This window comes from Anoplopoma fimbria, chromosome 9 (genome assembly GCF_027596085.1).
Source record: "Anoplopoma fimbria isolate UVic2021 breed Golden Eagle Sablefish chromosome 9, Afim_UVic_2022, whole genome shotgun sequence".
Lineage (NCBI taxonomy): Eukaryota > Metazoa > Chordata > Actinopteri > Perciformes > Anoplopomatidae > Anoplopoma > Anoplopoma fimbria.
In genome coordinates, this window is record NC_072457.1 from 2,737,056 (window position 1) to 2,752,760 (window position 15,705).

General features: G+C 36.8%; 1 protein-coding gene and 1 pseudogene across 1 annotated transcript; both read left to right on the forward strand.

Annotated features, from left to right (window-relative positions):
* Positions 1–15: 15 nt before the first annotated feature.
* Positions 16–6,498, forward strand: yju2b (YJU2 splicing factor homolog B). The gene is made up of 10 exons (XM_054604155.1): positions 16–103; positions 302–344; positions 1,189–1,242; positions 1,505–1,587; positions 1,945–2,000; positions 2,112–2,172; positions 2,332–2,474; positions 3,001–3,173; positions 3,850–3,988; positions 5,267–6,498. Exons 2-10 carry the CDS (start codon positions 342–344, stop codon positions 5,773–5,775), a joined length of 1,221 nt encoding a protein of 406 aa, XP_054460130.1. The 5' UTR covers positions 16–103; positions 302–341; the 3' UTR covers positions 5,776–6,498.
* Positions 6,499–8,015: 1,517 nt separating this feature from the next.
* Positions 8,016–15,705, forward strand: part of LOC129096492 (complement C3-like) — a 33,882-nt pseudogene continuing 26,192 nt past the window's right edge.

A 15,705-nucleotide genomic window follows, 5' to 3' on the forward strand; every position in this document is an offset into this window, starting at 1 on the left:
CGCATGTGACTACTTCCTACTTCCGCGTGTGACGTCACGTCCGTTACCCAGCAGCCCCCGCGGTTTGGTTTGGCGTCCGTCTGTGCGGCTTCAGGAGCAGTTTGTGAGTCTTATTTAAGGTTTTTACCCAAATACAGCAGCACATTTGGAAGCTTTACTACTTGTGTGTTTGATTGCATTTGTTATTTTACATAAAAGTTGTTCATAAGTGCATGAGAAAGCTGTGTTGCTAACGTTAGCATGCGTTTAGCTCCTCGGTGCATGCAGCTCACTGACTGTTTACTTCTGTTTATTCTGCTAGAAAACACTGAACATCACTGAGTGTTGCTCCATCTGCCTCCATGGTGAGTCCTGCTGCTTATGCATCAATGTATACATGTATAAATGCATATAAGTAAATGCATATAATTAAATAAATGTCAAAATGCATATAATTAAATGTATAATTGTCAAAATGCATATAATTAAATGCATAATTGTCAAAATGCATATAATTAAATGTATAATTGTCAAAATGCATATAATTAAATGCATAATTGTCAAAATGCATATGTATAATTGTCAAAATGCATATGTATAATTGTCAAAATGCAAATGTATAATTGTCAAAATGCATATGCATAATTGTCAAAATACACATAATTAAATGTATAATTGTCAAAATGCATATGTATAATTGTCAAAATGCATATAATTAAATGCATAAATGTATAATTGTCAAAAAATGTATAATTGTCAAAATACACATAATTAAATGCATAATTGTCAAAATGCATATAATTAAATGTATAATTGTCAAAATGCATATGTATAATTGTCAAAATGCATATAATTAAATGTATAATTGTCAAAATGCACATAATTAAATATAATTAAATGTATAATTGTCAAAATGCATATAATTAAATGTATAATTGTCAAAATGCACATAATTAAATGTATAATTGTCAAAATGCATATGTATAATTGTCAAAATGCATATAATTAAATGTATAATTGTCAAAATGCATATATAATTTAAATGCACATAATTAAATGTATAATTGTCAAAATGCATATGTATAATTGTCAAAATGCATATAATTAAATGTCAAAATGCATATAATTCAATGTATAATTGTCAAAATGCACATAATTAAATGTATAATTGTACTCATTTACTCACTCCTGCACTGTTTTTCTTGACAGGGTGAAAGAAAAGGAACAAACAAGTACTACCCTCCAGATTTTGATCCAGCCAAGGTGTGCATGATCCCACCTCAACCTGTGTTAAGTGTTTATAGTGTCACTTTAGTGTAGACATACTGACTAACATTCTTTACTGTTTTTTTTATTGCTCATTTGCTTATTTATAATACTTATTTTGATCTGGTTTTTTTACTATGTCTCTTGTTTGCACTATCCTCTATGCTGCTGTAATCCTGTAAATGTCCCCGCTGCGGGACTAATAAAGGATGATCTTGTTTTATCTTATCTTACATTCCCATCATGCTTTGCCTTTCAGCATGGATCCCTCAATGGCTACCACAAAACTCACGCCCTGCGCGAGAGGGCCAGGAAGCTGTCCCAGGGCATCCTCATTATCAGGTCAGAAAACACAGGAATAAATCACCTTATGTTGGCAAAGAAATGATAAATGATTATGATTTGCCTTTCCAAAAGACACACTTGTACAAACAGATGACGGGCACAAATGCTGCAATGCATCTCTACCTTTATGAAATGAATTTTACTACCACAAATAAGTAAACAAATCTAGAATAAACTGCTGAAATGAGTGTGCATGTCCCTAATAAACATGGAGAATTGTTAAAAATAACTGTTAAATGCCCTGATTTTAATTAAGTATAATGAAACTTTAAAATGCTAGACCTTGAAAGAACATTAATGGGAATAGGTGTTTTTCATTGATACTCAACTTAAGTGTGTTTTTGTTCCGTTAAGGTTTGAGATGCCCTACAACATCTGGTGTGACGGCTGCAAAAATCACATCGGCATGGGTAAGTTTGAAGAAAAAAAAAAACCAGACCCCGTTTTTAGTCGTGGTTCAGTCTCGCGGCCTCCATCCAGTGGCTTTTCATTTCCGTGACACCGATGTTCTGCTTGCACAGGGGTCCGCTACAATGCCGAGAAGAAGAAAGTGGGGAACTACTACACCACGCCAATCTACAGGTGAACGCAGACTGACTACGTTGACTGCTGTGTGTGTGTGTTTCAGTCTACAGTAAATCTTCAAACACCAGAACATCCTCATGAACCTCCTCGAAGTGACTCAAAGATAAATGAAACATTTTTAAGATGTTAACATCTTTTTAATGTCTCCTCAACCAGGTTTAGGATGAAGTGCCACCTGTGTGTCAACTACATCGAGATGCAGACCGACCCGGCGACCTGCGACTACGTCATAGTCACCGGGGCAAACAGGAAGGAGGAGCGCTGGGACATGGCTGACAACGAGCAGATCCTCACCACGGGTAAAGGATTCGTAAAGATAAATGGTTCTCTACCTGCTGGTGGAGTTTAACCACGATATCAGCACCATGACAACAACACAAAATGTTTTCTGTTGATCACACTGTGCCATTCAAATCAATTCAGTTTATTTTGTATAGCCCAGAATCACAAATTACAAATTTGGAGGGAAGAAGGGATCCTTCTCCCCGGATGGACAGAATGCAATAGATGTCATGTGTACAGAATGAACAGCATAACAGAGTTACAACACATTCAATGTATATGACATAAATTAATCATATAATAAGAGTAGTAAGCAGAGTAACGAAGGAAGAAATGAAGACTACTTATAATAGCAGCAATTATTATCGTAGACTTATAATTATGATATATCAGATGTCTTTACGTCCTCACATCCTTCAGGCTTTATTTAAGGGGTGATATTATTTGTCTGCGTCTGTTTTATTTTCTTGCCACTTGATTTTTCTTCTGTGCGCTTGTTTCCCTATTTTTTGATCAACTCTCTCCTCCCGTCTCGTTGTACAGAGCGGGCGGAGAAGGAGAAACTGGAGACGGACCCCATGTTCAAGCTTGACCACGGCGGGAAAGACAAGGAGAAGCTGAAGAAGGCTCTGCCGTCTCTGTCGGAGATCCAAGACTACCAGTCCTGCAAGAAGGACGACTTCCAGCTCAACAGCTCCCTCCGCAGGAAGTTCAGGGTAAGAAAGTGACCTTGTGTTGGTAACTGATCTAAAGATGATGTTCTCCATCTGTTATGGGTGTATTGCTGCCATTTTTGTGTAGATTTTTTACATAGATTAAATTTAAAATGAAGTTAAACTATTTCTCATATGTAATGTTCTAAGTAATCAGCTATATATAAATCCATGTCTTGTCTCGTCCTGTTTAAGTGTGTGTTAAAACTACAATTGTTTCATTAGCTGTTCATAGGGCAGCTTGATTATGGCAAATATCATAATTAGGATTATTCAGGTCCATATTTAGATTAGTATTATTGAACACGTTTACTCGTTTGCATTCGAAAGATGCGAAATCGCACTAATGTAAAGGCGAGGGGTTCGCTTGATTTATAACCCAGGACAAAACAAGAGCATCACAGTGAACCAGAAGGCAACACAAACATCTTTTTTCACCTTGTTTTCATAATCTTTTGATGCCAAAATCATTATTGATCACGTGATGTCACAAATAGTTCACTGATAACAACAAAAAACACAATTTACATGTCTGGGGTTTATACAAAGAAGGACAATTCACTTCTAAATAGTCTTAAAAATCTTCATTTGAGTAAATATTTTGCAGCCAAATCAAATTGTTTTCAGGATATTCCACCTTTTGTGTTCTGATTGTGACGGCTCTGCTTTCATTGGACAGACGGAGAAGAAAGTTCTGGCTGAGCAGGAGGAGAAGGACAACACGGTGAGGATGAGGACCAACCTGTCCATCCCGTTGCTGCCAGAGAAGGAGGAGGACAAGAAGCTGGCCGCTCTGCTCACCTTCCAGGCACCTGACTGTAAGTATCAGACACACTCTAAACGTACACACATACACTTCTTACTTACATTTGTCAAGATCTATGCAACGCCGGCATCTTTAACGGGTGATTAAACACTTTAAAGATGACAAACTTTATGAAATCAGCAGCTCTACAGATTGAATTCTTGAAATGAAGCAGTGTTTTTGTGTGTGTGTGTCAGTTTACACACTACTTTCTGACCAGAGGGATTTTTAAAAGCTGCAAATTCAGGAGACCCGGTCTAGATGTAATGCATCACCTGGACCTGGAAACTGAATATATTTCAAAACATGCACCAAGATTGCACTTTTTCTTTTTTCTCTTTTTTACACTACAGTTTAATATTCATAATAATTATTCCACCTGTATTAATGTAGGTGTAGCAGTGAAAGGCCGTACGTTGAGCAGCACCACCAAACTAAAGCTTCCAAAAGTTGAATCACTTTCAGAAACCGTTTTAGTAAATAAATGAGCTGTTCTGTTAAACTGCATTATTTTAACAAGGTGCCTAATAAACTTGCAAAAGTATTGATGTTCTTTTAGTAATCGAGTACATATTTAGCACAGCCCTACTGTGGTAAATATGTACTTACTTACAATATTAAGTGGATTTCAACAGGGTGGTGTTTTATCCTCCTTCTTCCTCTTCTACTTCTCCTTCTTCTTCTTTTACTTCTCCTTTTCCTTATCCTCTGTCTTCTTCTCCTTTCTCTTTTTCTCCTCCTCCTCTTCCTCCTCCTCCTCCTCCTCCTTCTTCTTGCCTCTATGGCAAATTGCAACTGGATGGAGCTACACCACCCAGAATTTAAACCTCAATCGTCGCCCGCCAAAATATCTGCCTGCTTGTTTGCTCACTTGTATTTAAACCGAATCTAAATTAACTTGATTTTTAGTTAATTTTTTTTTGGTGTGTGGCCGCCGCCGTCTAACGCATGGTGGAAAACCCAAGTTTGGTGGCGACCATTGAGGTTGAGAAGTTTGTTGCTCAAGTCCACACTCAACTTTTCGAGCGTTATGAGTGCATTTTAGGGGAACTCTTAGTGCACGACACGTAGCTATAAATCACAAGTGTAAGAACGGAAGAAACAACAAAGGTCTTCCACTAATCACATGTTTGTTCCTTGATTTGTTTCTTGTTGTTTGCTCCTCATGTGTAGTCTGAACGTACTACTACTCTATACCGAGGGATGACATTAAATGTTGTACGTTCTTTACATGTGTGCAAACAGAGCAATGTTTTAAAATGTCCTCCTCCTTATTTCCCTCCACAATCAGCCTACGACGACAAGCAGCACAGCAAGCGGAAGGAGATCTCCTCTCGCTCCTGGTTCACCTCCTCCTCGGCCCCGTCGGGCAGCGCTGCAGGCAGCCTGCTCCACAAGCTCAGCCTGCAGGGGAAAGAGGCGGCGGTGGCCAAAGCCCTGAGCTCCTCGCCCAGCGCTCTGATCCGCAGACGCTCCGGAGGACCGGGAACCAAAGCCGAACCCTGCGCCGCCATCGCTCGCAGGAAGTCGCTGCCCGAAATCCCCTCGTGCGACGGAGAGATTTCAAAGGCGTCGCAGAGAGAGGAGGCACAGGGCGCAGCACCGTCACAGGTGGGGGAGGAGGAGGTAACGGAGAAAAATGACAACAAATACAGAGATATGCCTGTTAATACCACAGAGGAAGCAAATGAAGGGCTGACAAAGGCAAAGGATTCTGGGAAGGAACGGGGTAAAAGTTTAGGGGCGCTGCCGTCACTGGTGGCGGACTACAGCGACTCAGAATCCGACCCTGGACTATGAGGCCGCATGGCATCGTTTCTTCTTTTTGTGAATGGACGACATCATAAGCTCATTCATTCGCTGATCATCTGCTACTGGAACAGAAGCAGTGGTTGTTAACTCGACAAATACTTTTAGTTTTACTAAACAGAATGTGTAAAATAAGATTTCAAATGCTTAAGCTCGGTCGCCTGCAGAACGCTTTGTCGTAGATGTGTTAATATAACGACAGCTTGACTTGTTTTTAGCTTCAGACAGTACAGACTCAGCTTCAAGGATTTGGTTATTTGCATTCTTTGATCACCACATATGTTAAATTAATGAATTAAAATACTGTGTAAATAATACTGTTTAACTGTTGTTTGAGTTGAGTTTGCTACCTGAACATTATATCTTTTTTTTACTTTCAATAATGAAACACTGAGAAATCATCACTGAAGACAGGATACCACCGAAGCCATTTTGAGTTATTTTTGCAGTTCAACTTTCCTGTAATCGGTGCTTTTAATAACTTTCCCCTCAGTTTTTGGGAACGTAGAAGTGGTTTCACAAAAAAGAGGAACCAGGGACTTTTTGTGTACAGTGTAGGTTCATATAGGGCAGCTCTTTTCTTTTTAAATATGCGGAACACTTCTTTCAAAGTTGTTTTCTGTGTTACAACGGGTCATTGTTAAGAATGAGGAATGATTCATTTATCCCAACAAGTTCAACAAAGCTGACAAGAAAGTGAATAAATATAAATCAAGCGCACTCTACACGGTCCTGAGACTAATCATTCAAAACACCTCTGTTGGTGAACTATCGCACCGATCTTTAACAACGTTCAGTATGCACACTCTTAAAAGGATGAAGTGACATCATCTCTGCTCAAATGACCTGTAAGGTATGGAAGCCCAAATCTGCCACTGTGATGAAGAAACAACAAAAATCATCATGTATGTCATAATATTGAGAAACGGTCCAAAAAAAAAAGACATAATAGGTGAAGATAATGAAGAATTTTCTTAATAGTTTGACTTAGTAACTCATTATAGTTAATAAGTCATTATTGTGAGATACTAAGTCATTATTTAGAGATACTAAGTCATTATTTAGAGATGCTAAGTCATTATTTAGAGATACTAAGTCATTATTTAGAGATACTAAGTCATTATTTTCAGATACTAAGTCATTATTTAGAGATACTAAGTCATTATTTAGAGATGCTAAGTCATTATTTTGAGATACTAAGTCTTTTTTTTAGATACTAAGTCATTATTTAGAGATGCTAAGTCATTATTTAGAGAGATGCTAAGTCATTATTTTAGATTATTTATACTAAGTCATTATTTAGAGTCATTATTTTCAGATTAAGTCATTATTTTGTCATTATTTAGAGATGCTAAGTCATTATTTAGAGTCATTATTTAGAGATACTAAGTCATTATTTAGAGATGCTAAGTCATTATTTAGAGATACTAAGTCATTATTTAGAGATGCTAAGTCATTATTTTTAGATGCTAAGTCATTATTTAGAGATGCTAAGTCATTATTTAGAGATGCTAAGTCATTATTTAGAGATACTAAGTCATTATTTAGAGATACTAAGTCATTATTTTAAACATAGTTTCTCATTCTAATGATTTACAGGATTTTTTTTTTTTTTCATCACCGTGGCTAAATTGAACTTCCCTAATGATGCAATGTGGGAGTTTGTAATGACGATAAATAATCATTAACTAATAGCTTATGTAGTTGTCTCTATTTACGTATTGATTTATTTGGTAGGGACAGTGTACATTAATGAAAACATCACTTTAAATACACCAAGAGTGTATTTATCATCAGATGTTTTAAAGGCATATAATATACTATTAAAAATGACAGTTATTCATCATTTAATCTATTTAATAATAGAGAGTATTAATATAAGTAGAAACTGCCCTCTGGTTGGCGCTGTTCAGGGTCAAAAATCAAGCATGAACACTTTTTTCCTTTTTGTTAATAAATAGTGAGGTTTTTAAATGACAGGTTTAGCCGTATGAGACATGATAGTTAGAAGTTTAGATAAAATGAGGATGAATGTGTTTAATGGGATTATTTATCTGAACTTTCATCATTTTAATGCTGAACTTTGGTCTCCATCAAGGAGCCTCTCACACAGTTTGTTTTTGTGTCATTCGTATTGATCGGACGTCCCTCTTCTTCCTGTTGACTGTACAGCATCTGATGGGGGGTTATGGGGGGTTATGGGGGGTTAAAGCAGTCGACCGTCCCTCCCGTGTTCACAGTCCACTGAGGAGCCCAGGCGGTCAACATGGGTCGGTGGACGCTGCTCAACGTTTTATTTCTCACGCTCTTCTGCATCTCCGAAGGACAGCTTGAAAATCCGAGGTAGTTTTCAGTTTTTTTTTTTTCTGCAGACAATTTTTGTATCTTTAAAAAGTTTTGTTTACTCACTAACTAATGACGCTGTCTAATTCACAGAATCCCCTGGAGAGGAAGGTATGTTTGGTGTGTGTGTGTGTGTGTGTGTGTGTGTGTGTGTGTGTGTGTGTGTGTGTGTGTGTGTGTGTGTGTGTGTGTGTGTGTGTGTGTGTGTGTGTGTGTGTGTGTGTGTGTGTGTGTGTGTGTGTGTGTGTGTGTGTGTGTGTGTGCAGAGATCACATTTTAGTTGCAACCTTTTTCGTCTCTGACAGCTTTCAGTTATTATTTCTAATATTTGATCCCCAGATTTAAACCAATAGGCAGCTTCTGGGACCTTCATGAGTAAGTAAACACTTACAGAACTTCACAGAAAACACAACATAAATACAGTATGAATATATATATATATATATATATATGTATATGTTTTGATATAAAATGGGTTTATCAATGGAAATCTTGTTAGCAGATTTTTTGCACAATGAAAAGTTGAATTGAAACATCCATTAACAACCATCTAACCCTGGGTTTGAATGACAGGATTTTGATGAATGATACAGATTCTGTAATGTTTAGACTTTTCAATGCCTTAGAGTTTCAGATATCTAAGCTTTTTTTTTTTTTGTTCAGTCGTAGGATAAATGACAAGAACATACCGTTCTCTGTCATTCTAATATTCATGCTTGTTCTGTTTATTTGCAGCATCCCACACCCCCACGAGGCCACAGTTAGTTCTTCACCGAGGTACAGTGTCCATTAATACAACAGTTAGTTTTACTGTGCATTATTCTCTTTAATTGTAGGATTAACAGTTATTTTCTATTCTCTTCTGACATCTCATCGCTTCTCTTTTCTTGACTTGCCTTTCACGAGCTTTACATCCCGCTCCAGTGTCATCCATAATCACAAAGTATAAAGTCAGAAAAGTTCAATTATTGTTTAACTGGCTTATGTGCTAACTCACCGCCAGATTTTGCCTGGGAAAATGTAAACAGTCGTGTTTCTATGGTTACCACTCGATTTGCATAAACTTTTGCGACATAGTTGAGGTTCGACGTAGACCTCGAGCATTAAAAACTTAAAAATAACATAAAACTAGCAAGCTTCTTGCTGCTGATCTAGTTTACTTATGAAGGTCACATAGAGGACGATTAAAAACTCCTTGTGTGAACTTTAAATATATATATATATATATATATATATATATGTCTCGACATAAAGAGCTGAATACCTTGTCGACACTGCCAGGAATATTATTCTGTTGGCAAGTATACAACCTGATTTTTTAAAGTTTGAATAGTAGCAGTGTGGTAGCGTCCACACGCACAGATATCTAAAGCATCCCCTGCTTTATGGTCTGTTTGACTCTAAATGGAGCATCATTTACTAAATGAACATCATGCTGTATTGAAGAAGACTTGAAACTAGAGATTGAGACCATAAACTCATGTTTACAATGTTTACTGAGGGAATAATCAATTGAAAAGTAGGGTCATTTTCTCATAGACTGCTATACAATTGGACGAGTTGCCCTCTGCTGGTCAGTAGAGGGAATGCAGCTTTTAAGACTCTTCTTTTCACTCGGCAGAATCGGAGGTTACAGCCTGATTTAAACCAAATAAAATATTAATTTATTATTAGGAAGTTTATTCTCTATATAAGCTCTGATTTTTGCATGTTCAGCTAACCTGCTGTGCTCTGACTACTAAGTAGTAATAATACTAGTTGTAGTATCAGTAGTACCTACCTGGTTCCTTCCTGCCACATGTTGTGGTGTTTCTCCTGCAGGTTCACTCTGCTGGCTCCAGACCTGATGAGGACGGACAGCCAGGAGAACATCTACCTGCAGGCCGACGGTCTGTCCAGCCCCGTCACCGTCACCATCACCATCGAGGACTTCACTAAGACACTCACGCTCCTCCAGGACTCCGTCACACTCAATCTGGAAAATGCATACTACGCTCTCAAGACGATACAGGTGACTCACCAGGGTCAAAACCAGAAGCGTGGTTGGAAAAGAAAAGTGTGAACTATTATGACATGATATTTACTAGTGTAACACTCAAACATGTATAAGAGGAACATTGTTATATGTCAGAGATTATGAGGTTGAGGTGAGTGTTTTATAAATATATATATGTGTGTATATATGTATCTATAATTATGTATGACTATATATACATTTATGTATATATGTATCTATAAATATATATGTGTATATATGTGTAAATATGCATATAAATATGGATATATATGGATATATATGGATATATGTGTATATATGTACATATATACATATAAACACATACATATATATATAAATATATATATATATTTGTATGTATATATGTATAAATATCTATACATAAATATCTATATTTGTATGTATAAATATCTATACATATATTTATAGTATATTTGTATAGATATATATGTATAGATATATAAATATCTATATTTGTATATATATATCTATACATGTATATATATATCTATATATACATATATATATACATATATACAAATATATAGATATATACCCAAATATACATATATACACATATATTTATTATCTGTTTCTGTAGTTGAGCTATGCAACATGAATTTCCCCATCGGGATCAATAAAGGAATATAATAATAACATAATATTTATACATACACATATATATGTATATATAGTCATAGGTAATTATATATACAGTACATGTATTTATGTATATATGTATATATTTATGGATGTATATATGTTTCTATATATTTATTGGTATACGCATATATATACATATATACATACTTACGTACATATGTATGTATATATACAAATGTATATAAATGTACAAACAGTTGTAAACTTTTTCTAGAACAATAAGTTAAAAAGACTATAAATGATGAAGTGAAGGTGAAAACATATCAGGTTATGCATTTAAATGAAGGTGGCTCATTAATGCTCCACACAATGATGCTCTTCTTAATTCGTGTCTCGATCTCATCTAACCACAGCTTCCCTCGGATCGCTTGAATCGCGAAGAGAAAAGAAACAAGTTTGTTCATCTGAAGGTGGAGTTCGGGGAGATGCACTCAGTGGAGAGGTTAATGATGGTGTCCTTCCACTCCGGATACATCTTCATCCAGACGGACAAACCCATCTATAAACCCGGAGACACCGGTAGAAAAGACTAAACACCAAACACAAACCACCAACTAACCACACGGATATGAAACACCACCAGTGGACTTTGGTTTGAAACTTAGATAATATTAGCTGTGATAATAGTACTAACAATGTAGATGTAGTGGTCAAAGAAACAGTACTAGTAGAAGTACCAGTAATGTTGAAAATGCACCGTATACATGACAGACACACCTGAGTAATGCTATACCAATGTACAATGTACAATGAATATTTGAATGATAGACTCTTTGTCTCTTTGTCCATTTCCCTTTTCCAGTTCGATTCAGATCCTTCGCTTCCTCTTTGTCCTTTAAAGCCTTTGACAGCTCCGTAACCATAGATATTAAGGTAAACCAATAACATGACTAGCAGATTAATTGATAAGATAAGGATTGTAAAATGAATATCTTTGGGTTTTGGACTGTTGGTTTTCAGGAAAACAAGACCTTTGAATAAATAACCTTGGAGTTTAAGAAATTAGAGTCATGCAAAATAAATGAATGTGACACGTTTTGATCATATTCATAGTTTATTCGAGTTGTTTTAGCCCAAATGAACCTCTTTGTGTGTCTCAGAATCCAGACGGCGTGGTGGTCAAACACATCAACAGGATCAGAGCTGCTGATGGCGTTTTTGCCGACACTTTTCCTCTCTCTGAAATCGTCAAGTAAGAATCATCTCCTCTGACTGCCGACAGATCGAGATGTGTTTATTTAAATGTTTCACGGGACTTTGATCTGCGATGTGATTGTGTGTCCGTGGCAGTGAAGGAAAATGGACGGTGATTGCAAAGTTCGACCACTGGCAGCAGAACACGTTCACCTCTGAGTTCGAGGTGAAGAAATACGGTAGGTCACGCTAACTTCAGAAGAGTTTTTCTCTGTTACCATTTTGTTCAGTATTTAATTCAAGTTTATTTTGTGTTTCAGTGCTTCCTTCTTTCAATGTGACCCTGACACCCAGGAAGTCCTACCTCGACCTGGATGACAGCCAACTGGAGGTAGAGGTCTCGGCCAGGTAGGTCAAATACTCACACAGACAAAAGCTTATCATGGCACTTCATGTAAATCCCTATAATGTAATATGTAACTTTTAAGCATCAAGATGTCTAAAACGACTAGTCTTTTGTTATGTATTTAGTTGAGTTGTGTCCTTACATTATCCCAAATGTTTCCAACCCTTTTAAAACCTGAGAAATCTATTTTAATCAAGGTAAAGGTGCGTTTCATTCGTCCGCCTGTCAATGGCTCGATATCCTCTTTGTGCATGTGTCAGCATCATACAACCAGTAAACGGAGGTTACCATATTTTGAATGCGGAGGAGTGGTATAAGTTTCTGGTAGAGACCTGTCAATCACAGTAGCCCCGCCCTAAAGCATCCCCTGCTTTATGGTCTGTTTGACTCTAAATGGAGCATCATTTACTAAATGAACATCATGCTGTATTGAAGAAGACTTGAAACTAGAGATTGAGACCATAAACTCATGTTTACAATGTTTACTGAGGGAATAAATCAAGAGAGAAGTAGAGTCATTTTCTCATAGACTTCTATACAACCAGAGGAGTCGCCCCCTGGTGGACAGGAGAGGGAATGCAAGTTTTAAGACACTTAAGCATCGGCTTCACTCTTCAGAACCGAAGGTTGCTGCCTGGTTTCCAACTAAATATCAGAGAAACAATCTAAGCAAGCGTTAGCAGCAGCTCGACAGAACTCTATCTGTTGCTATTGTTTTGATTGAGAGACCCATAGCGATGGAAAATTACATATTGTGCTTTTAAAGTGAACCTTTACCCACACTACAACAGATTTAACTTCAGCTGTTGACTATCACTAGTACCAATGTTGTTCTTAGTTTAACCTAAACCTGATCCTGACTTTATCTCTAAAACCATGTCCGTACAGTAAACTAGCCTCTGGACCTCATACTGAAACCAAAGGAACATACACATGAACACTTAAGTCTTTGTCCGATGTTAGAAGGATATAGAAGTGTTTATATGATAAAAAAAAATGAATGAAACCAGCTGATTGTTGGTTTACCATTGTTGTGATTGTGTCTCAGGTACCTGTACGGGGAGCCGGTTCAGGGGACGGCCTACGTGGTGTTTGGGGTGAAGATCAACCAGGAGATGACGCGGTTTCCTTCAGTGAAGCAGGTGTCAAATGTAAGTCACTCATCAGCTGCTGGCACTGATTTTATGGGCCCTGCCGTATCATTTTACCAGAACATTTGTGAGCTACACACACAGCATCATTGAAGATTTCAGAGTGAAGCAGACAGAAAGGTTTACAATAATGTGTTTGAAGGATTTATATCCAGGATGTCAAACTGATTCCGCAGAGAAAACAGGTCAAATAGATAAAGATAGAAGCTGAAGCGTAAAAGTGAAACACCACATCACCTCGAGACAGAAGACAATGATGAAGGAACAAATTAATTCGGCCTTTAAAGCCGGGTTCGTCTTTATTCACCGTTACGATCATTAAAAAGCAAAAGTGTATAAATTGCTAACATACTCTGCTAATGTGAGCTTGACAGCTTTTTATGTAGAAACAAAATGTTCTTCATAAGTTCTCCTTTTAAATTCTGCGGCTAACAAGTACTATTACACAATGTTTAAACACGACGAGCTCCAAATCCACTAAACCAGCCAGAACACTGATCACATGAGAGTCTATGGAGAAGAGCCATATATTTGTCGGACCCTGGTCAGCGCTGGCTGATGCTGATTGGCCAGTCTGTGTTTGAGGGGTGGGACATAGCAAAGTGTCATTTCTTTCCGCTGCTACCACAAAGCTTTGGTTCTGTTTTGCATCGTCTTTATTTAATTTCTATTCAGTCTTTTTCCATGTTTTGGTTCTAAGCAAACATTATTGTGTTGTTTTTGTTTTTTAAGCAAGTTCAAAACAGAGACATTTGGTTTAATATTTAAAAAACAAGTTTGTGAAAGTTCAATCTTGAGCTTTCATCCATGTGTCACAGTCTTCCTCAGCGGAGGAATTTTTCTCATTTTAAGTTAATCAGTATCAGATGCTTATGAAGGCTTGTAAGTGGACCTTTAGCTAAGATTTCTATTGTAAAAATGATTAGTATTGGTTAATAATCATAAAATTAGTTTTGTTAAAACAGTGAAAGAAGATGTCTTCTGCGCTCTTGTTCTCCTGCAGCTGGATGGAGGAGTCGTCAGCCTGAGCATGGAGGAGATCAAGAGATCTTACCCCAACTTCAGATCTCTGGTGGGCAACTCTGTGTACGTGAAGGCCTCTGTGCTCACCAAGTCAGGTGAGAACTTCAACGCCTTCATTCATTATTTTCATCAATACAATCAATTCCTAAACATAAATATTAATTGGAAAATGTGTACACAAACACATGTGACACGCAAAGTCTGATTGTATAGAAGTCTATGAGAAAATGACTCTACTTCTCTCTTGATTTATTCCCTCAGTAAACATTGTAAACATGAGTTTATGGTCTCAATCTCTAGTTTCAAGTCTTCTTCAATACAGCATGATGTTCATTTAGTAAATGATGCTCCATTTAGAGTCAAACAGACCATAAAGCAGGGGATGCTTTAGGGCGGGGCACTGCATCAAACAATAATTATTTCGAACTTATAAAATAAATAAAATAGAATCTGCAGTTTGCCTTTGAGAGCTTTAAGAAAGATGTGTGTAGAGTGTCATGGCAAAAAAAGTCAAAACATCACAGGGAGACTTTGTACGACGGTCTATGTGGGCCATTGTTTTTTTTGTTTTTTTTAAGAAAAATGATGGAGCCGTGTTAATATTCTGGGAAAATCGAGATTAAAGTCGTAAATTTACGAGAAAAAAACCTCAATCAGTCCGTTGTTTTCTTCTAAATAAGCCAAATTCAGAACAATGTCTCTTCAAAGTCCAGATACTTATGATAGTATTCTCATTCTTGACAAAACTTACAAGTATTTCCTTATTGTTTGATCTAATTGCAATGTGTGATTTGATTATGTCATATTTTGTGGGAATAATGCAGCAGTCTGTGTTGTGATGGGGTTGATCCAACCGTGCAAAGCGAAGTGATTTCTTAAAAAAAAAAAAATTGCCAAGTTTTATTTTTATTTTTAAATGTGTGCCTTTAATCTCAGAGATTTTTTGTTTTTATTCTCAAATGTATGACTTTATAATCTCAGAGAACATCCAGTATTTTTTCGTGTAAATTTGTGAGTTTTTTCTTGAAATTTACGATTTTAATACCAGAGTTTTTTCTCAGATTTTTACCCCCCTCCCTCCTTTATTTTATATATTTCTTTTACCAATAATAGCTTTTACACACCGTTGTACCTTTGAATCAAGATTCCAGATATTATTCAGGTTTGTGGTTATTGTTGGTACA

What these genes read in the sequence shown, in the direction of transcription:
- yju2b (XM_054604155.1), top strand. An exon ending in CAGGGCATCCTCATTATCAG is followed by an intron (nt 1,588 to 1,944) that starts GTCAGAAAACAC and finishes TGTTCCGTTAAG; the next exon opens with GTTTGAGATGCCCTACAACA. An exon ending in CACCTTCCAGGCACCTGACT is followed by an intron (nt 3,989 to 5,266) that starts GTAAGTATCAGA and finishes CTCCACAATCAG; the next exon opens with CCTACGACGACAAGCAGCAC.